At 51.4% G+C, this 23718-nt stretch overlaps 1 protein-coding gene across 4 annotated transcripts in view; it reads left to right on the top strand.

Moving 5' to 3' along the window:
• Positions 1-23718, top strand: part of ccdc22 (coiled-coil domain containing 22) — a 54295-nt gene that overhangs the window by 9145 nt on the left and 21432 nt on the right. For all 4 annotated transcript variants that reach the window (XM_059957631.1, XM_059957629.1, XM_059957630.1 and 1 more), the window contains exons 7-11: positions 2558-2758; positions 9076-9147; positions 9684-9803; positions 13541-13660; positions 14004-14120. In XM_059957631.1, the coding sequence (XP_059813614.1) occupies positions 2558-2758; positions 9076-9147; positions 9684-9803; positions 13541-13660; positions 14004-14120 (630 nt within the window). The remainder of the gene's footprint in view (positions 1-2557; positions 2759-9075; positions 9148-9683; positions 9804-13540; positions 13661-14003; positions 14121-23718) is intronic.

Below are 23718 nucleotides of genomic sequence, written 5' to 3'. Positions count from 1 at the left end.
CTAGACGGAGCTGAATGATGCATGCTGCCTTGTTTCTCTGTCTCTGGGGAGGCTAGACGGAGCTGGCAGAGCTGACGGAGCTGAATGATGCGTGCTGCCTTGTTTCTCTGTCTCTGGGGAGGCTAGACGGAGCTGGCAGAGCTGACGGAGCTGAATGATGCGTGCTGCCTTGTTTCTCTGTCTCTGGGGAGGCTAGACGGAGCTGAATGATGCATGCTGCCTTGTTTCTCTGTCTCTGGGGAGGCTAGACGGAGCTGACGGAGCTGAATGATGCATGCTGCCTTGTTTCTCTGTCTCTGGGGAGGCTAGACGGAGCTGGCAGAGCTGACGGAGCTGAATGATGCATGCTGCCTTGTTTCTCTGTCTCTGGGGAGGCTAGACGGAGCTGAATGATGCATGCTGCCTTGTTTCTCTGTCTCTGGGGAGGCTAGACAGAGCTGACGGAGCTGAATGATGCATGCTGCCTTGTTTCTCTGTCTCTGGGGAGGCTAGACGGAGCTGACGGAGCTGAATGATGCGTGCTGCCTTGTTTCTCTGTCTCTGGGGAGGCTAGACGGAGCTGGCAGAGCTGACGGAGCTGAATGATGCGTGCTGCCTTGTTTCTCTGTCTCTGGGGAGGCTAGACGGAACTGGCAGAGCTGACGGAGCTGAATGATGCATGCTGCCTTGTTTCTCTGTCTCTGGGGAGGCTAGACGGAGCTGGCAGAGCTGAATGATGCGTGCTGCCTTGTTTCTCTGTCTCTGGGGAGGCTAGACGGAACTGGCAGAGCTGACGGAGCTGAATGATGCATGCTGCCTTGTTTCTCTGTCTCTGGGGAGGCTAGACAGAGCTGACGGAGCTGAATGATGCATGCTGCCTTGTTTCTCTGTCTCTGGGGAGGCTAGACGGAGCTGACGGAGCTGAATGATGCATGCTGCCTTGTTTCTCTGTCTCTGGGGAGGCTAGACGGAACTGGCAGAGCTGACGGAGCTGAATGATGCATGCTGCCTTGTTTCTCTGTCTCTGGGGAGGCTAGACAGAGCTGACGGAGCTGAATGATGCATGCTGCCTTGTTTCTCTGTCTCTGGGGAGGCTAGGCGGAGCTGACGGAGCTGACGGAGCTGAATGATGCATGCTGCCTTGTTTCTCTGTCTCTGGGGAGGCGAGACGGAGCTGAATGATGCATGCTGCCTTGTTTCTCTGTCTCTGGGGAGGCTAGACGGAGCTGGCAGAGCTGACGGAGCTGAATGATGCATGCTGCCTTGTTTCTCTGTCTCTGGGGAGGCTAGGCGGAGCTGACGGAGCTGAATGATGTGTGCTGCCTTGTTTCTCTGTCTCTGGGGAGGCGAGACGGAGCTGGCAGAGCTGACGACTTTCTGCAGCCTGTTTCGATCCTGTGCAGAGCCTACCCCGTCCCACCCATGTCCCCACGTCAGACGGTGATGCCAGCAGTGACGTACCAAATCTCCTCCAATCCCGAATGAGATACAGCCCCGCTGTCGTGCCTTCTTAGTAACCGCATCGACGTGCTGGGCCCAGGGCATGACTAGGATACTGTACTGTATTTGTCAACGTGGAGTGGAGAGCGAGTTTGTAAATCTAGGGGAACAAAAGGATGCTGGGAATGAGAGAGTGAAGCACGGCGGGGTGGGGGGGTTGGGTTGGGACAGCCGGCAGAGAAGGAGTGCCGGGGTAGCGGGTGATATGGGTCCAGACGCACCCGGCCCTGAGACACAAGAGAAGGTCATTTCATTTATTCATCATTACAGAATGTCTCTCTGGCTGTTCCTGCTCCCTCCCCCTCTCCCCTGGACCTGCACGGTACCGTCTGTCAGTGGCGTTAATGGGAAAGTCACAGACAGGGAGATGAGGGGTAGGTCATAGCACACTCGGTGTGCAGGGATTTCTTCTCTCGGGGAGGGGAATCTCCAGACTTCTCTGCCCCGAGGATGGTGGGGGCTGGATCGTTGGAAGTACGTAAGCTGGAGATAGAAAAATATCCCGGGAATTGTTGAGACCAGAATAGATCGCGTTGAAAGGTGGGCCAGCATTGAGGGGCTGAGTGGCCTTCACCTGTTCTCTGTGCAGTGAAGGGCCTTCAAGCTGATTCTCCCTCCTCAGATGCCGCTTGACCCTGCCGAGTACATTAAACATTGTCTGATTATTGGTGGCTGCAATCTCTGCCCCCACCCCACCCCCACCACCATCTTGGAGGAGTGCGGGGCTCTCGGCCTCAGTGGTCTCTGCCTTACCGTAGGGGGTAGGAGCGGTGAGAGGGGACCCAGTGGACTGTAGTATCGTGGGTGTCAGGACCCACTGGTGTTTCCTCATCAGGTGGGTGCACCACACCTCTCTGTAGGGCCGCCATCGATTTCTCCCCCATCAGAGGGATGTGGGGCAACGGGACCCAGTTCTTCCACCACCTCCCAATAGGCACATGGGGCAACGGGACCCAGAGGTTCCCCTCATAAGAGAGATGCGTGACAGTGGGACCCACCTCACCGGAGGGGCGTGGGGCAGTTTCCCCTTTTTCTTTGATTCCGAAAGCTGCTTTTTTGTAATTCCCCGGATCCTCAGGAATACAGAGCCCGCAAGTGCCAGCGGCTGCAGAGACGGATCCGGGAACAATTCCAGCGCTGTGTCCAGCTCGGACCCGGGGCAGTGAGCGACTCGACCTCCGACCTGGCCCAGCTCCTGCAGTCCTACGGCACCGGCCTGGCCAGCACGGAGATGAAGGGCTCCCGCTTCACCCACACTGAGAGGTTCACCTTCACCCAGGTAGGACAGCGGAGCCGCCGGCATTCCCCGGGGATCCCCAGCTGATCCGCTCTTCTAACAGACCTGAGCTCCTGATGTTACGTTGGAGATATTGGGAGTCTCCCTCCCGTTGTGTGTGGCTTGGGTGGGTAATTGTCTTGGGCAGCAAGTGGGATCAGATCATTACACAGTGCATCGAGGTAGAACAAGGGAAAGCAATTACAGAATGAAGTGTTACCGTTACAGAGAAAGGGCAGTGCAGGCAGACATCAAGGTGCAAGGGTCACGACGAGGTAGATCGTGAGGTCAAGAGTCCGTCTTATCATAGTGGGGACAGTTCAATAGTCTGATAACAGCGGGGTAGAAGCTGTCTTATCGTACTGGGGGACCGTTCAATAGTCTGATAACAGCGGGGTAGAAGCTGTCTTATCGTACTGGGGGACCGTTCAATAGTCTGATAACAGCGGGGTAGAAGCTGTCTTATCGTACTGGGGGACCGTTCAATAGTCTGATAACAGCGGGGTAGAAGCTGTCTTATCGTACTGGGGGACCGTTCAATAGTCTGATAACAACGGGGTAGAAGCTGTCTTATCGTACTGGGGGACCGTTCAATAGTCTGATAACAGCGGGGTAGAAGCTGTCTTATTCGTACTGGGGGACCGTTCAATAGTCTGATAACAGCAGGGGAGAAGCTGTCTTATCGTACTGGGGGACTGTTCAATAGTGTGATAACAGCGGGGTAGAAGCTGTCTTATTCGTACTGGGGGACTGTTCAATAGTGTGATAACAGCGGGGTAGAAGCTGTCTTATCGTACTGGGGGACCGTTCAATAGTCTGATAACAGCGGGGTAGAAGCTGTCTTATCGTACTGGGGGACCGTTCAATAGTCTGATAACAGCGGGGTAGAAGCTGTCTTATCGTACTGGGGGACCGTTCATTAGTCTGATAACAGCGGGGTAGAAGCTGTCTTATCGTACTGGGGGACCGTTCAATAGTCTGATAACAGCGGGGTAGAAGCTGTCTTATCGTACTGGGGGACCGTTCAATAGTCTGATAACAGTGGAGTAGAAGCTGTCCTCGAGCCTGGTGGGACCGTTCAATAGTCTGATAACAGCGGGGTAGAAGCTGTCTTATCGTACTGGGGGACCGGTCAATAGTCTGATAACAGCGGGGTAGAAGCTGTCTTATCGTACTGGGGGACCGTTCAATAGTCTGATAACAGCGGGGTAGAAGCTGTCTTATCGTACTGGGGGACCGTTCGATGGTCTGATAACAGCGGGGTAGAAGCTGTCTTATCGTACTGGGGGACCGTTCAATAGTCTGATAACAGCGGGGTAGAAGCTGTCTTATCGTACTGGGGGACCGTTCATTAGTCTGATAACAGCGGGGTAGAAGCTGTCTTATCGTACTGGGGGACCGTTCAATAGTCTGATAACAGCGGGGTAGAAGCTGTCTTATCGTACTGGGGGACCGTTCAATAGTCTGATAACAGTGGAGTAGAAGCTGTCCTCGAGCCTGGTGGGACCGTTCAATAGTCTGATAACAGCGGGGTAGAAGCTGTCTTATCGTACTGGGGGACCGGTCAATAGTCTGATAACAGCGGGGTAGAAGCTGTCTTATCGTACTGGGGGACCGTTCAATAGTCTGATAACAGCGGGGTAGAAACTGTCTTATCGTACTGGGGGACCGTTCGATGGTCTGATAACAGCGGGGTAGAAGCTGTCTTATCGTACTGGGGGACCGTTCGATGGTCTGATAACAGCGGGGTAGAAGCTGTCTTATTGTACTGGGGGACCGTTCAATAGTCTGATAACAGCGGGGTAGAAGCTGTGTTATCGTACTGGGGGACCGGACAATAGTCTGATAACAGCGGGGTAGAAGCTGTCTTATCGTACTGGGGGACCGTTCAATAGTCTGATAACAGCGGGGTAGAAGCTGTCTTATTGTACTGGGGGACCGTTCAATAGTCTGATAACAGCGGGGTAGAAGCTGTGTTATCGTACTGGGGGACCGGACAATAGTCTGATAACAGCGGGGTAGAAGCTGTCTTATCGTACTGGGGGACCGGTCAATAGTCTGATAACAGCGGGGTAGAAGCTGTCCTCGAGCCTGGTGGTACGAGCTCTCAGGCTTTTGTATCTTCTGCCCGATGGGGAGGAGGGAGAAAGAGGGAATGTCTGGGTGGGTGGGGTCGTTGGCTGTTTTACTGAGGCAGCGAGTAGCGTGGAGGGGTGACTGATTCCCGTGATGCGCTGATGTGTGTCCACGACTTTGCGTTTTGCTGGAGCGGTTTCTGTACGGAGCTGTGACGTATCCGGATAGGATACTTTCAATGGTACATCAGTAGAAATTGGTGAAGATTAACGGGGACGTGCAAAACTTATTCAGCCTCCCGAGGACGTGGGAGGCTTTGGTGAGGTTTCTTAGCTGTGACGCCTGGGCCAGAACAGGGTATTGCTGACGTTCACTGCTGGCAAATTGGAGGTCTGGACCCTCTCGACCTCAGCACCATTGGTGTCAACAGGAGTCAATTGCCCCTCCTTGGTTAAAGCCAGGAACGAGTATCTGCAGCCGGGAATAGATCTGTCTGCCTGTGGTGTGGACGTCCACCAAGCAGCCGGTCTCGCAACAGACGTGGGTGGGTAAATGGTGGGGGGGGTGGTTTAAATCAGGACCAGTGAGTGGCATTGCACTTTGTAAATCTCAGGTAACTGAGGTCCTCCGTGGTCAGGGTCAACCATCGCTGTTGTGTTCCAACTGTCTACATGATGAGCAATCCTGGGCAGTACGATCCCCCTCTCGAAGCATCTGATAAACCCAAGGGACCGGTACAGTTTGGCACCTGCGGTGTCGCAGGAGTTCAGCTCAACGTCGGACTGCCCTGGGGTCTCCAGCTCCAGTTTTCTGTCCTCGGTGTTTACTCCCAAAGGCTTCCCCATGAGAGGGTATAGCCAGAAGGCAGTGGGCGTTTGAGATCAGAATTTTCCTTCTAGGTGAGCTGCCAAACCCAGGCTGACGAACCCCATCTGCCCAAAGCGACTGGTTTTAAGGCGCCAGTAACCCGCCTTTGCCCCTTCCCCTGTCAGTAGAAACTGTTTGGCTGGGCTTAGTAGCTAAACCACACGTGAAGGCCAGGAGCAGGGCTTGGTTGTCCGACGTCATTGGGAGCATTTAATAGGTAGCGGGATCTTATCCCCAAAACCACTGCCGGTCACGGTAACCTTAAGGAACAATGTGAGGGAAAGGTACACAGTTCATGTACTGGGGGTCCACAGCTCCTGCAGGGGCCCGTGGGAGCGCTGATGTACTGGGGGTCCACAGCTCCTGCAGGGGCCCGTGGGAGCGCTGATGTACTGGGGGTCCACAGCTCCTGTAGGGGCCCGTGGGAGCGCTGATGTACTGGGGGTCCACAGCTCCTGCAGGGGCCCGTGGGAGCGCTGATGTACTGGGGGTCCACAGCTCCTGCAGGGGCCCGTGGGAGCGCTGATGTACTGGGGGTCCACAGCTCCTTTAGGGGCCCGTGGGAGCACTGATGTACTGGGGGTCCACCGCTCCTGCAGGGGCCCGTGGGAGCGCTGATGTACTCGGGGTCCACAGCTCCTTTAGGGGCCCGTGGGAGCGCTGATGTACTGGGGGTCCACAGCTCCTGTAGGGGCCCGTGGGAGCGCTGATGTACTGGGGGTCCACAGCTCCTGCAGGGGCCCGTGGGAGCGCTGATGTACTGGGGGTCCACAGCTCCTGCAGGGGCCCGTGGGAGCGCTGATGTACTGGGGGTCCACAGCTCCTTTAGGGGCCCGTGGGAGCACTGATGTACTGGGGGTCCACCGCTCCTGCAGGGGCCCGTGGGAGCGCTGATGTACTCGGGGTCCACAGCTCCTTTAGGGGCCCGTGGGAGCGCTGATGTACTGGGGGTCCACAGCTCCTGTAGGGGCCCGTGGGAGCGCTGATGTACTGGGGGTCCACAGCTCCTGCAGGGGCCCGTGGGAGCGCTGATGTACTGGGGGTCCACAGCTCCTGCAGGGGCCCGTGGGAGCGCTGATGTACTGGGGGTCCACAGCTCCTGCAGGGGCTCGTGGGAGCGCTGATGTACTGGGGGTCCACAGCTCCTGCAGGGGCCCGTGGGAGCGCTGATGTACTGGGGGTCCACAGCTCCTGCAGGGGCCCGTGGGAGCGCTGATGTACTGGGGGTCCACAGCTCCTGCAGGGGCTCGTGGGAGCGCTGATGTACTGGGGGTCCACAGCTCCTGCAGGGGCCCGTGGGAGCGCTGATGTACTGGGGGTCCACAGCTCCTGCAGGGGCCCGTGGGAGCGCTGATGTACTGGGGGTCCACAGCTCCTGTAGGGGCCCGTGGGAGCGCTGATGTACTGGGGGTCCACAGCTCCTGTAGGGGCCCGTGGGAGCGCTGATGTACTGGGGGTCCACAGCTCCTGTAGGGGCCCGTGCAAGCAGATGTAGAATGGTAAAGATGATTTTGGAGATCCAGAAGTTCCTCTGTAGGCAAGACTGTAGCGTAAAACTTCACTTGTTTACAGATGTTTACCGAGATGTTTCGGCAACAGAAAATGAACAAAAAGAAGAGAGATGTTTCAGGGGGCATGACGGGAAATGTCACTCGAGGGTGGCACAAGTGTGGTGCGTGCGATTCTGATTTCATTGTTTAAGCGAAGTTTGGATAAGAGGAGTACTGAGGGCTGTGGTCCAGGTGCACGTCGGTAGGATGAGGCAGTTTAAACGGTTTGGCAGGGACTAGATGGGTCGAACAGCCTGCTTCCATGCTATGACTAAAACGATAAAGAAGTGGCCGTCTTCTACAAAAAGCAGCTCAGACTAAATGGGTCAACGATGATAATTAACCTATAAAATAGCCAGATTCCAGAGCTGCAGAGGAAAACTAAGAAGCTTCTAGAAAAATCCAGAAGCACCTATTCTATACAATGACTGAAAAATTCACTGAACAATTACGCGTGTATAGTTTCAATTGTTCCATTTAATATCGGAGAACGTACAGCCTGAAATTCTTGTTCTTCACAGACATCCACGGAAACAGATAATAGACAATAGATAGTAGGTTCAGGAGTAGGCCATTCAGCCCTTCGAGCCAGCACCGCCATTCACTGTGATCATGGCTGATCATCCACAATCAGTACCCCGTTCCTGCCTTCTCCCCATGTCCCTTGACCCCGCTATCTAACTCTCTGTTGAGTTCAATCTAACATGAATGCATCCAGAGACTTGGCCTCCACTGCCTTCTGGGGCAGAGCATTCCACATATCCACCACTCTCTGGGTGAAAAAGTCTCTGTTCTAAATGGTCTAGTCCTTATTCTTAAACTGTGGCCTCTAATCTGGACTCACCCATCGGCGGGAACATGCTTCCTGCCTCCAGCGTGTCCAATCCCTTAATATCTTATATGTTTCAATCAGATCCCATCTCATCCTTCTAAATTCCAGTGTATACAAGCCCAGTCGCTCCAATCTTTCAACATATGACAATCCCACCATTCCGGGAATTAACCTTGTGAACCTACGCTGCACTCCCTCAATAGCAAGAATGTCCTTCCTCAAATTTGGAGACCAAAACTGCACACAACACTCCCGGTGGGGTCTCACCAGGGCCCTGTACAGCTGCAGAAGGACCTCTTTACTCCTATACTCAATTCCTCTTGTTATAAAGGCCAGCATGCCATTAGCTTTCTTCACTGCCTGCTTTCCCTGCACGCTTGCTTTCATTGACTGATGACAAGAGCACCTAGATCTCGTTGTACTTCCCCTTTTCCTAACTTGACTCCATTTAGATAGTAATCTGCCTTCTTGTTCTTGCCACCAAAGTGGATAACCTCACATTTATCCACGTTAAACTGCATCTGCCATACATTTGCCCACTCACCCAACCTGTCCGAGTCACCCTGCATTCTCCTAACATCCTCCTGGAGAGTGCCCTAAAGAATGAGTGACTGTGAAAATGTTAGAAACCCGAAGCCCCCCCTTCTCCCGTGTACAGTCAGCAGCAAAGCATCAAGCCTTTCATCAGCGCTCACTACCCACCAAGCAAAGCCCCCAAGAGAGATCGTGCAGGACAGAAAAGCCAATAGTTCTCCCAACAATTCAACATGCCACTCCTGCTGGAGGGTCAGGCTCTCTGGGTTTTCCACTCATTTTAGTGTTATACTCAACACCCCACACTACAAACTGTTAGCGTATATCGTGGGCAGTTGTGGGCCCAGGCCCGAACCCTGCGTCAGTCAGAAGGACACGCGCTCGTTCCGACACGGTCCTGGCAGTGCCGGCCAGTCGCTTCTCGGGGAAAGTCACCTCCTGTCGCTTCCTCCCCACACCAGGAGGCCGAAACCATGCTCCGTCCGATGGATACAGTCGGGAGCGTCCACCCGTCCTCGAAGGAGTCAGAAGAGGTGAGTGTGCGTCTGACGGAGCCTCTGGTGATTTATCATTGTCACTGGTACTGAGATGCGGTTACAAATCTGTTCTGGCATGCTGCTGAGTGGATTGAGGAAGAACAAGGGGACGCAGTAAGAGCTGTAGGGGAAGTGCAGGGCAGGCAGACAGTGGACAAAGGCAAAGGTCACAGTAGATTGTGGGTCCATCTTGTCAGAGGGTAGAAGCTGCCCTTGGGCCTGGTGGGACGAGCTTTCGGGATTTTGTATCGTCTGTCCAGTGGGAGAGGGAATGACCGGGGTGGATTATGCCAGCTGCTTTAGTGGGAAGTGTGGACAGAGCCCGTGGAGAGGGGATGTGCTGAGCTGCGTCGGCAACTCCCTGCCGTTGCTGTACTTGCGGTCGCGGGTGGAGATGAGTCAATGTCTGGGACGGTGACGTGTTTTGGTTATGGTGGTGGACCGTCAGTCTCGACCCCCTCGGGATGGACGGTCCAGTGTTGAACAGAGCGTCAGATCACTGCCCCTGTGTTTGCCCCCCCTCCCCTCCCCAGGGCGTGCGAGCTCAGCTGGAGGAGGAGGTGAAGGCCTGCGAGCAGCGGCTGGAGGAGGTGTCGCTACGCCTGGACGAAGTGTCAGGGGACGTGAAGCATCTGCTGGTCACCATCACTCAGGTAGGGGAGGGTAAGGGGCAACCCGAGGGAGGGGCGCGCCGGCCACTGGGGTCTGCGTGGGATGGTGCCGGTGGGGGAGTGGATCCCAGTATTTACCGTCAGTGATACAGCACAGAGCCAGGACCTTCAGCCCAACTGATCCATGCTGACCCACCACCATCCCAGTTGCCAGCATTTGTCCCATTATTTTGTACACCACTTTCAAATCTCCCTTCATTCTCCTACGCTCTAGGGAATAAAGTTCGAAGTTATTCAACCTCTCCCTGTCACTCAGATCCTCAAGTCCTGGCAACTTCCTTGTAAATTTGTCTCCGCACTCTTTCAATCTTATTGACATCTTTCCTGTAGGTTGGAGACCAAAACCGTGCATGATACTCGAAGTTAGGCCTCACCGATGTCTTATACAACTTCAACATGATGTCCCAACCCCTGTACTCAGTATTTGGATTTATGAAGGCCCATGTGACAAGAGCTTTTTTTACTTTTCTTTCTATCTACCTGTGACACCACTTCCAAGAAATTACGGACCTGCATTCCCAGACCCTCTGTTCTACTGCGCTCCTCAGTGCCCTGTGTAATATCTACCCTGTTATGCCCTCCCGAAGTGCATCCCTCACAGCTGCCTGCATTAACCTATCTGTAACCTAATTAAACTATTGAAAGGCCCAGGTAGAATGGGTGTGCAGAGGATGTTTCCTATGGTGGGGGAGAATGAGATTGGAGGGCTCAGCCTCAGAATAGAGGGATGTCCATTTAGAGTGGAGATGAGGAATTTCTTTGGCCAGAGGGTGGTGAATGCGTGGAAATCGTTGCCACAGACGACTGTGGAGGCCGTCATTGGGGTTTATTTAAGGCAGGGGCTGATAGATTCCGGATTAGTCAGGGCATGAAGGGGTATGGGGAGAATGAGGAGATTGGGGCTGAGGGGGAAATGGATCAGCTGTGAAGAAATTGTGGAGCAGACTCGATGGGCCAAATGGCCTAATTCTGCTCCAAAATCTTGTGGTCAAAACTCAATCTGCCATTCTTCAGCCCATGTGATCCAGATCACTCTGCAAGACTGTCCACTACACCCCCAATCACGGGGCCATTCTGTGCTCTCGACATCTGCTTTCGCAAGGTTATAAACATCAAGTACATAATATTATGGTGATGGGGGTAAATTCAACGATGATGAGTGAAGCAGATTTTTTTTTTAACACAAAGAGCAATGGGGGCTTGGAATTTGCTGCCAGGGTGGTGGTGAAGGCAGATACAATGGCGACATTTCAGAGTCTCCTCTCCAAACAGGGTGCGGAGGTATCGTGTATAGGCAGGTGAGATTTGATTGAATGACGGATCGTGTACAGGGAGATGAGATTTGATTGAATGACGGATCGTGTATAGGTAGGTGAGATTTGATTGAATGACGGATCGTGTATAGGTAGGTGAGATTTGATTGAATGACGGATTGTGTATAGGTAGATGAGATTTGATTGAATGATGGATCGTGTATAGGCAGATGAGATTTGATTGAATCACCAATCGTGTATAGACAGATGAGATTTATTTGAATGACGGATCGTGTACAGGTAGATGAGATTTATTTGAATGACGGATCGTGTATAGACAGATGAGATTTATTTGAATCACCGATTGTGTATAGGGAGATGAGATTTGATTGAATGACGGATCGTGTATAGGGAGATGAGATTTATTTGAATGACGGATCGTGTATAGGGAGATGAGATTTATTTGAATGACGGATCATGTATAGGGAGATGAGATTTATTTGAATGACGGATCGTGTATAGGGAGATGAGATTTATTTGAATGACGGATCGTGTATAGGGAGATGAGATTTATTTGAATGACGGATCGTGTACAGGTAGATGAGATTTATTTGAATGACGGATCGTGTATAGGGAGATGAGATTTATTTGAATGACGGATCGTGTACAGGTAGATGAGATTTATTTGAATGACGGATCGTGTATAGGGAGATGAGATTTATTTGAATGACGGATCGTGTATAGGGAGATGAGATTTGATTGAATGACGGATGGTGTATAGACAGATGAGATTTATTTGAATGACGGATCGTGTATAGGGAGATGAGATTTATTTGAATGACGGATCGTGTATAGGGAGATGAGATTTATTTGAATGACGGATCGTGTATAGGGAGATGAGATTTATTTGAATGACGGATCGTGTATAGGGAGATGAGATTTGATTGAATGACGGATCGTGTATAGGGAGATGAGATTTATTTGAATGACGGATCGTGTATAGGGAGATGAGATTTATTTGAATGACGGATCGTGTATAGGGAGATGAGATTTGATTGAATCACCAATCGTGTATAGGTAGATGAGATTTATTTGAATGACGGATAGTGTATAGGCAGATGAGATTTATTTGAATCACCGATTGTGTATAGGGTGATGAGATTTGATTGAATGACGGATCGTGTATAGGGAGATGAGATTTATTTGAATCACCGATTGTGTATAGGGAGATGAGATTTGATTGAATGACGGATCGTGTATAGGGAGATGAGATTTATTTGAATGACGGATCGTGTATAGGTAGATGAGATTTGATTGAATCACCAATCGTGTATAGGTAGATGAGATTTATTTGAATGACGGATAGTGTATAGGCAGATGAGATTTATTTGAATCACCGATTGTGTATAGGGAGATGAGATTTGATTGAATGACGGATCGTGTATAGGGAGATGAGATTTATTTGAATGACGGATCGTGTATAGGGAGATGAGATTTATTTGAATGACGGATAGTGTATAGGCAGATGAGATTTATTTGAATCACCGATTGTGTATAGGGAGATGAGATTTATTTGAATCACCAATCGTGTATAGGTAGATGAGATTTATTTGAATGACGGATCGTGTATAGGTAGATGAGATTTGATTGAATCACCGATCGTGTATAGGCAGATGAGATTTATTTGAATGACGGATAGTGTATAGGCAGATGAGATTTATTTGAATCACCGATAGTGTATAGGGAGATGAGATTTGATTGAATGACGGATCGTGTATAGGGAGATGAGATTTATTTGAATGACGGATCGTGTATAGGGAGATGAGATTTATTTGAATGACGGATCGTGTATAGGTAGATGAGATTTGATTGAATCACCAATCGTGTATAGGTAGATGAGATTTATTTGAATGACGGTTCGTGTATAGGGAGATGAGATTTGATTGAATCACCAATCGTGTGTAGGTAGATGAGATTTATTTGAATGACGGTTCGTGTATAGGTAGATGAGATTTGATTGAATCACCAATCGTGTATAGGTAGATGAGATTTATTTGAATGACGGTTCGTGTATAGGTAGATGAGATTTGATTGAATCACCAATCGTGTATAGGGAGATGAGATTTATTTGAATGACGGTTCGTGTATAGGTAGATGAGATTTGATTGAATCACCAATCGTGTATAGGTAGATGAGATTTATTTGAATGACGGATCGTGTATAGGTAGATGAGATTTGATTGAATCACCAATCGTGTATAGGTAGATGAGATTTATTTGAATTACGGATCGTATATAGGCAGATGAGATTTATTTGAATCACCGATTGTGTACAGGCAGATGAGATTTGTTTGAATGACGGATGTGGGAAGGGATGGGTATTCTGGGGTTGGTGGGGGGAGATGGTTGGTCTGGTGGGACGGGAAGGTTCCTGTGTAACTCCAGCCCCCTCCCTCCCACTCGCCAGGTGCGGGAGGAGATACGTCAGGCGGAGCAGACGGCGGCCCAGAAGGAGGATCTGGTGGGTGTGAAGCGCAGGGCGCTGGAGCTGCTGCCCGACGCCGAGACCAACCTGGGCAAACTGCAGGTGAGGAGGGGTGACGGGACCCTGCGGAATCCCTCTCCGTGAGGTGCGGGGCAGTGGGACCCGGGTGCTGGGTGACGGGATCTAGCGGCTCTCTTATTCTCTGAGGGGCAGGCGTTCTCCCCTCAGCCAGGAGGGTGTGAGGGAGTCGCTGGGCCCAGTGCCTCCTTTCCCAGAGGGTCTGAGACAGTGATTTCCCCATCAGTCACTGTGCGCAGGGCACTGTATCCTTCACGGTGAGGGCAGGGGTGGGCAGACAACGGGAGAGATGGGTGATGGGCCCGCCGAGGGGTATTAGCAAAGGGGTCAGGGGCTCACCCACCCTCTGTTTGCCTCCCTGCCCCAGGCCGTGATCGAGGGCAGCGCTCAGCGAATCGTCAAGTTGGCCCACCAATGGGAGAAGCATCGGGCACCGCTGGTCACCCAACTCCGAGAGCTGAAGGAAGTCCAGTCCAACTGCGAGGTGAGGCTGGGGAATGGGGCACAGGGACTCGGTGGCTTCCCCCCTGAAAGGGGTGTGGGGCAATGGGACCCAGCAGCTCCCCTCTCCTGGACGGGACCCAGCGGAGGGAAGTCGCTACCAGCCGAGAGGTGAGGTCATGTGGGGTCGGGGGACCATCGGCTGGGGCCGGTGAGGCCCTTCAGCCCGTCAAGTTGGTGCCGGTGCGGAAGGTGCCCCCTTTTCAATCTGGACAGGTTGCTGTCTCCCACCCCTTCTGGTCTGCAGTTCCAGACCCCACTGTCTTCTAGAGAGGGAGGGAAACATTACCCCTCCCCCCCACGCACAACCCTCTAACCCTCTCCAGCAACCACTCTGTGTTCTTCTGTCCCTCTGCTGAGGGAAATGCCTCTTTCCCACTGCCCCCCCACCCATAAGACAGAACATTACAGGCCCTTCGGCCCACCATGTTGTGCCAGTCCGTTAACCTGCTCTGAGTTCAATCTAACTCTTCCCTCTCACAGCTCTCTCCAGGCTTCTGTCATCTATGAGCCTGTCTAAGAGTTGCTTAAATGCTCCTAATGTATCTGCCTGTACCCTGGCAGGCCAGTCAACGCACTCTCTGATTTAAAAAATATATAATTCCTTATGCTTTCCTCCAATAACCTTAAAATCCAGCCCCTCGTCTTAGCTGTTTCCACCCTGAAGAAAGTCTCTGGCTGTCCCCTCGATCTGCAGCTCTCATTTTATAAACCTCGATCAAGTCACCTCTCACCCTCCTCCACTCCAAAGAGGAAAGCCCTACAGTACTGGGCCAGAGTCCTGGGCACAGAGACAGCTGGGCTGCCAAAGACTGCGCTTGGCAACGTGGAGCAGAGAGCGAGTTTGTAAATCTGGCGGGAGTAAATCTTCCCACTCCTCTCCTTTCCCCTTTTCCCAACCACAATTCCCCCCTCCCTGCCCCCTTCCCACTCTCAGTCTACAATAGAGACCCATATCAGAATCAGGTTTATCATCACTCATGAAATTGCGTTGTTATTTTGCTGCTGCAGCAGTACAGTACAATACATAAAATTACTACAGTACTGTGCAAAATCTTGGGCTCCCTAGCTATATATACATGTGCCTCAGACCTTTATGCAGTGCAGTGTCTACACAAGATGTGCTGCCTAATCCAGGCTGCATCCTGGTAAATCTCCTCTGCTCCCCCTCTAAAGCTTCCACATCCTCCCTATAATGAGGCAACCAGAATTCAACATAATACTCCCAGTGTGCTGTAACCAGGGTTTTATAGAGCTGCAAAATTACCTCACGCTCTTGAACTCAATCCCCTGGCTCCTGTTTTCCAGATTCAGATTTATCATATATACATCAACACCTTCAGCAAAATGTGTGTTTTGCATTAGCAGCCAGCACAGCCTACATTACAGGTGACATGGTAGCACGTTTTACAGTATCAGCAACCCGGGTATGTCTGGAATGAGTTCCCACAATGTATTACAGTACCAGCAACCCAGTACATTGTTCTCACAATGTAATACAGTACCAGCAACCCGGTACATTGTTCTCACAATGTATTACAGTACCAGCAACCCGGTACATTGTTCTCACAATGTAATACAGTACCAGCAACCCGGTATATTGTTCTCACAATGTATTACAGTACCAGCAACCCGGTACATTGTTCTCACAATGTATTACAGTACCAGCAACCCGGTACATTGTTCTCACAATGTATTACAGTACCAGCAACCCGGTACATTGTTCTCACAATGTAATACAGTACCAGCAACCCGGTACATTGTTCTCACAATGTATTACAGTACCAGCAACCCGGTACATTGTTCTCACAATGTAATACAGTACCAGCAACCCGGTACATTGTTCTCACAATGTATTACAGTACCAGCGACCCGGTACATTGTTCTCACAATGTATTACAGTACCAGCAACCCAGTACATTGTTCTCACAATGTGCTACAGTACCAGCAACCCGGTACATTGTTCTCACAATGTATTACAGTACCAGCAACCCGGTACATTGTTCTCACAATGTAATACAGTACCAGCGACCCGGTACATTGTTCTCACAATGTATTACAGTACCAGCAACCCAGTACATTGTTCTCACAATGTATTACAGTACCAGCAACCCGGTACATTGTTCTCACAATGTGCTACAGTACCAGCAACCCGGTACATTGTTCTCACAATGTATTACAGTACCAGCAACCCGGTACATTGTTCTCACAATGTATTACAGTACCAGCGACCCGGTACATTGTTCTCACAATGTATTACAGTACCAGCAACCCAGTACATTGTTCTCACAATGTATTACAGTACCAGCAACCCGGTACATTGTTCTCACAATGTAATACAGTACCAGCAACCCGGTACATTGTTCTCACAATGTATTACAGTACCAGCAACCCGGTACATTGTTCTCACAATGTAATACAGTACCAGCAACCCGGTACATTGTTCTCACAATGTACTACAGTACCAGCGACCCGGTACATTGTTCTCACAATGTAATACAGTACCAGCAACCCAGTACATTGTTCTCACAATGTAATACAGTACCAGCAACCCAGTACATTGTTCTCACAATGTACTACAGTACCAGCGACCTGGATACTGTCTGGAAACAATTTGTGTGTTCTTGTGGGTTTCATCCTGAAACTCCTGTTTGCTTTCACAGTCCAAGTTGGTGGGTTAATTGTCCTGTGATTAGCCTAGAGTTAAATCACAGCTTGTTGGTTGGTTTTATTCCGCACTGTAGCCTAGTGGGGGCATGTGCTGGAGCCACACGTTCCAGCACCAACTTGACACAATGTTCACAACAGCATAACGAGCCTCGTTCTGCCCTCTCACTCACCCACCTACACAAACAGTCCTCCAACTCCAGAGCGGCTCTTCGGTGTCCAGGCTTTGGCCAACAGCCTTCGATTTACAGGTATCGGCCCCTGGACTTAGCCAATGTCCAGATCTCGCAGGATGAACTCCGGTCGTGGCAGCTGACCAGCCCTCGTGTCTCCTGTTTACAAGAACGCCTAGCAACCCTAATGCAGATGGCCACATTGCTTGGTGGCCTTTTGAACACGGAGCAGAGGCCTGACCTGTAACTCCCCCACGTCCCTGTCCCTAAACCCTAATCTGACCTGTAACTCCCCCACGTCCCTGATCCTAAACCCTAACCCTGACCTGTAACTCCCCCACGTCCCTGTCCCTAAACCCTAATCTGACCTCTAACTCCCCACACCCTGTCCCTAAACCCTAATCTGACCTCTAACTCCCCACACCCCTGTCCCTAAACCCTAATCTGACCTCTAACTCCCCCACGTCCCTGATCCTAAACCCTAGTCTGGCCTGTAACTCCCCTCATCCCTGTCCCTAAACCCTAATCTGGCCCCTAACTCCCCACGTCCCTGATCCTAAACCCTAACCCTGACCTGTAACTCCCCACATCCCTGATCCTAAACCCTAATCTGACCTCTAACTCCCCACACCCCTGTCCCTAAACCCTAATCTGACCTCTAACTCCCCACACCCCTGTCCCTAAACCCTAATCTGACCTCTAACTCCCCACACCCCTGTCCCTAAACCCTGATCTGACCTCTAACTCCCCCACGTCCCTGTCCCTAAACCCTAATCTGACCTGTAACTCCCCCACGTCCCTGTCCCTAAACCCTAATCTGGCCTGTAACTCCCCCACGTCCCTGTCCCTAAACCCTAATCTGGCCTGTAACTCCCCCACGTCCCTGATCCTAAACCCTAATCTGACCTGTAACTCCCCCACGTCCCTGATCCTAAACCCTAACCCTGACCTGTAACTCCCCACACCCCTGTCCCTAAACCCTAATCTGGCCTGTAACTCCCCACACCCCTGTCCCTAAACCCTAATCTGACCTGTAACTCCCCCACGTCCCTGTCCCTAAACCCTAATCTGACCTCTAACTCCCCACATCCCTGTCCCTAAACCCTAATCTGACCTCTAACTCCCCACACCCCTGTCCCTAAACCCTAATCTGACCTCTAACTCCCCCACGTCCCTGTCCCTAAACCCTAATCTGACCTGTAACTCCCCCACGTCCCTGTCCCTAAACCCTAATCTGGCCTGTAACTCCCCCATGTCCCTGTCCCTAAACCCTAATCTGGCCTGTAACTCCCCCACGTCCCTGATCCTAAACCCTAATCTGACCTGTAACTCCCCCACGTCCCTGATCCTAAACCCTAACCCTGACCTGTAACTCCCCACACCCCTGTCCCTAAACCCTAATCTGGCCTGTAACTCCCCACACCCCTGTCCCTAAACCCTAAACTGACCTGTAACTCCCCCACGTCCCTGATCCTAAACCCTAATCTGACCTGTAACTCCCCCACGTCCCTGATCCTAAACCCTAACCCTGACCTGTAACTCCCCACACCCCTGTCCCTAAACCCTAATCTGGCCTGTAACTCCCCACACCCCTGTCCCTAAACCCTAATCTGACCTGTAACTCCCCCACGTCCCTGATCCTAAACCCTAATCTGGCCTGTAACTCCCCACACCCCTGTCCCTAAACCCTAATCTGACCTGTAACTCCCCACACCCCTGTCCCTAAACCCTAATCTGACCTGTAACTCCCCACACCCCTGTCCCTAAACCCTAATCTGACCTGTAACTCCCCGCACCCCTGTCCCTAAACCCTAATCTGACCTGTAACTCCCCCACGTCCCTGATCCTAAACCCTAATCTGGCCTGTAACTCCCCCACGTCCCTGTCCCTAAACCCTAATCTGACCTGTAACTCCCCCACGTCCCTGATCCTAAACCCTAATCTGGCCTGTAACTCCCCCACGTCCCTGATCCTAAACCCTAATCTGACCTGTAACTCCCCACACCCCTGTCCCTAAACCCTAATCTGACCCCTAACTCCCCACATCCCTGTCCCTAAACCCTAATCTGACCTCTAACTCCCCACACCCCTGTCCCTAAACCCTAATCTGACCTCTAACTCCCCACACCGCTGTCCCTAAACCCTAATCTGACCTCTAACTCCCCACATCCCTGTCCCTAAACCCTAATCTGACCTCTAACTCCCCACATCCCTGTCCCTAAACCCTAATCTGGCCTGTAACTCCCCCCACGTCCCTGATCCTAAACCCTAACCCTGACCTGTAACTCCCCCCACGTCCCTGATCCTAAACCCTAATCTGGCCTGTAACTCCCCCACATCCCTGTCCCTAAACCCTAATCTGACCTGTAACTCCCCCACGTCCCTGATCCTAAACCCTAATCTGGCCTGTAACTCCCCCATGTCCCTGATCCTAAACCCTAATCTGACCTCTAACTCCCCACATCCCTGTCCCTAAACCCTAATCTGACCTCTAACTCCCCACATCCCTGTCCCTAAACCCTAATCTGACCCCTAACTCCCCACACCCCTGTCCCTAAACCCTAATCTGACCTGTAACTCCCCACACCCCTGTCCCTAAACCCTAATCTGACCTCTAACTCCCCACACCCCTGTCCCTAAACCCTAATCTGGCCTGTAACTCCCCCACATCCCTGTCCCTAAACCCTAATCTGGCCTGTAACTCCCCACACCCCTGTCCCTAAACCCTAATCTGGCCTGTAACTCCCCACACCCCTGTCGCTAAACCCTAATCTGACCCCTAACTCCCCACACCCCTGTCCCTAAACCCTAATCTGACCTCTAACTCCCCACATCCCTGTCCCTAAACCCTAATCTGACCCCTAACTCCCCACACCCCTGTCCCTAAACCCTAATCTGACCCCTAACTCCCCACACCCCTGTCCCTAAACCCTAATCTGACTTCTAACTCCCCCCACCGCTGTCCCTAAACCCTAATCTGACTTCTAACTCCCCCCACCGCTGTCCCTAAACCCTAATCTGACCTCTAATTCCCCACATCCGTCCCTAAACCCTAATCTGACCTCTAACTCCCCATATCCCTGTCCCTAAACCCTAATCTGACCTCTAACTCCCCATATCCTTGTCCCTAAACCCTAATCTGACCCCTAACTCCCCACACCCCTGTCCCTAAACCCTAATCTGACCTCTAACTCCCCACATCCCTGTCCCTAAACCCTAATCTGACCTCTAACTCCCCATATCCTTGTCCCTAAACCCTAATCTGACCCCTAACTCCCCACACCCCTGTCCCTAAACCCTAATCTGGCCTGTAACTCCCCACACCCCTGTCCCTAAACCCTAATCTGACCTGTAACTCCCCCACGTCCCTGATCCTAAACCCTAATCTGGCCTGTAACTCCCCACACCCCTGTCCCTAAACCCTAATCTGACCTGTAACTCCCCACACCCCTGTCCCTAAACCCTAATCTGACCTGTAACTCCCCACACCCCTGTCCCTAAACCCTAATCTGACCTCTAACTCCCCACACCCCTGTCCCTAAACCCTAATCTGGCCTGTAACTCCCCCACATCCCTGTCCCTAAACCCTAATCTGGCTTGTAACTCCCCACACCCCTGTCCCTAAACCCTAATCTGACCCCTAACTCCCCACACCCCTGTCCCTAAACCCTAATCTGACCTCTAACTCCCCACATCCCTGTCCCTAAACCCTAATCTGACCCCTAACTCCCCACACCCCTGTCCCTAAACCCTAATCTGACCCCTAACTCCCCACACCCCTGTCCCTAAACCCTAATCTGACTTCTAACTCCCCCCACCGCTGTCCCTAAACCCTAATCTGACCTCTAATTCCCCACATCCGTCCCTAAACCCTAATCTGACCTCTAACTCCCCATATCCCTGTCCCTAAACCCTAATCTGACCTCTAACTCCCCATATCCTTGTCCCTAAACCCTAATCTGACCCCTAACTCCCCACACCCCTGTCCCTAAACCCTAATCTGACCTCTAACTCCCCACATCCCTGTCCCTAAACCCTAATCTGACCTCTAACTCCCCATATCCTTGTCCCTAAACCCTAATCTGACCCCTAACTCCCCACACCCCTGTCCCTAAACCCTAATCTGACCCCTAACTCCCCACATCCCTGTCCCTAAACCCTAATCTGACCTCTAACTCCCCACATCCCTGTCCCTAAACCCTAATCTGACCTGTAATTCCCCACATCCCTGTCCCTAAACCCTAATCTGACCTCTAACTCCCCACACCCCTGTCCCTAAACCCTAATCTGACCTGTAATTCCCCACATCCGTCCCTAAACCCTAATCTGACCTCTAACTCCCCTCATCCCTGTCCCTAAACCCTAATCTGACCTCTAACTCCCCACACCCCTGTCCCTAAACCCTAATCTGACCCCTAACTCCCCACACCCCTGTCCCTAAACCCTAATCTGACCCCTAACTCCCCACACCCGTCCCTAAACCCTAATCTGACCTCTAACTCCCCACATCCCAGTCCCTAAACCCTAATCTGACCTCTAACTCCCCACACCCCTGTCCCTAAACCCTAATCTGACCCCTAACTCCCCACACCCCTGTCCCTAAACCCTAATCTGACCCCTAACTCCCCACACCCCTGTCCCTAAACCCTAATCTGACCTCTAACTCCCCACACCCCTGTCCCTAAACCCTAATCTGACCTCTAACTCCCCAGATCCCTGTCCCTAAACCCTAATCTGACCTCTAACTCCCCACATCCCTGTCCCTAAACTCTATCTGACCTGTAACTCCCCACACCCCTGTCCCTAAACCCTAATCTGACTTCTAACTCCCCCCACCGCTGTCCCTAAACTCTATCTGACCTGTAACTCCCCACATCCCTGTCCCTAAACCCTAATCTGACCTGTAATTCCCCACACCCTTGTCCCTAAACCCTAATCTGATCTCTAACTCCCCCACATCCCTGATCCTAAACCCTAATCTGACCTTTGACAACACTCTATTCCTAAAACCATCCCTTTGTGTTTAAAGAAAAGTTTATAACTGTTCCTTTCTAGGGGCTGCCTATTTAAGAGTCGGTTTAAATGCATCTTAAATGAAGTGTGTAGACGCGTACATTATCAACCCTAGTGGAATGTTCCAATAAGCTTCCCCCTTCAAATCCTCTAAGACTCTCACCTCGCTCCTTAAACCTCTGCGCCCTTGGTTTTGCTTCCCTTTACCTGGGTGCAAGTCTGACTTCCTGTGCCTCCCAGAATCCGTAGGGCATTTCAGCTCATCTAGTCCACGCTAGTGTGGTCTTCCTTCGTCAACCTCCACCATGTACTTGTCCAAAGTTTTCTTAAATGTTGAAATCAAACCTGCATTGGTCACTTCCACGGGCAGCTCTCCCCACCCTCTGAGTGAAGGATTTTCCCCTCATGTTCCCCTTTCACCCTGGACCCATAGTTCCAATGGAAAAAGCCTGCTTACATTTCCTCTGTCTATACCCCTCATAATTCTGTACACCTCAATCAAAGCTCCTGTCAATCCAGGGAATGAAGTCCAAACCTATCCAACCTTTCCCTGTAACTCAGATCCTCCAGTCCCGGCAACATCCTTGTAAACTTTCTCCGCACTCTTTCAACTTTATTGACCTCTTTCCTGTAGGTCAGTGACTAAAACTGTGCACAATACTCCAAATTGGACCTCACCAATGTCTTGTACAACTTCAACAAACATCCCGCCTCCTGTACTCAGTATATTGGTTTATGAAGGCCAATGTGCCAAAAGCTGATCTCCCTGTGATGCCACTTTTAAGAAATTATGGACCCGTATTTCCAGATCCCTCTGTCCTACCACGCTCCTCAGTGCCCTACCATTCACTGTGTAAGATCTATCCTGGTTTGTTCCCCAAAGGTGCAACCGCTCGCAGTTGCCTCCATTAAACTCCGTTTGCCGTTTTTCAGCCATAAACTCGGGTCTTCCTCGCTGTCCCAGCACCGATCTCTGCGACACTCCACTAGTCTCAGGCCTTCAGTCAGAGAGGCAACCATCTGCTACCACTCTCTGGCTCCTGCAAAGCCCATGTGTAATCCAATTTGCTACCGAAACTGTAATTCCAAGCAAAGGTCAAAGGCCTTGCTAAAGTCCATGTAGACAACATCCACTGTCTTGCCTCCATCTTCTTTCCTGGTAACTTATCGAAAGGCTCTGTAAGGTTGGTTAGACACGACCTTTAGACACGATTGGTTAGGCACAAGGCCATGCTGGTTACCCCTAATCATGTCCCTGTCTATACTCATAGATCCAATCCCTCAGAATACCTTGCATTAGCTTGTAGGCCTCCGTTAGTCTCGATAGGCCATGGATTTGCGCCTTGGAAAGTTCCCAGGGCACAAGCCTGGGCAAGGAAGACCGGCAGTTGCCCAAGCTGCAAGTCTCCCCTCTCCACACCACCGATGTTGTCCAAGGGAAGGGCATTAGGACCCATACAGCTTGGCACCGGTGTCATCGCAGAGCAACCTGTGGTTAAGTGCCTTGCTCAAGGACACACACGCAGCCTCAGCCAAGGCTCGAACTCGCGACCTTCAGATCACTAGACGAACACTTGTATTAGCTTACTCTACTGATGTCAGGCTCACCAGCCTATAATTTCCTGGCTTATTCTCAGAGCCTTTCTTCAACAACAGAAGAATTCTCCAATCCTCTGGCACCTCACCCGTTGCTAAGGACACTTTAAGCACCTCTGCTTGGGTCAGGTC

Source organism: Hypanus sabinus (assembly GCF_030144855.1).
Source record: "Hypanus sabinus isolate sHypSab1 chromosome 24 unlocalized genomic scaffold, sHypSab1.hap1 SUPER_24_unloc_4, whole genome shotgun sequence".
Lineage (NCBI taxonomy): Eukaryota > Metazoa > Chordata > Chondrichthyes > Myliobatiformes > Dasyatidae > Hypanus > Hypanus sabinus.
The sequence above is the reverse complement of the archived record's forward strand: the minus strand, read 5'-3'. Positions and strand labels throughout refer to the sequence as shown.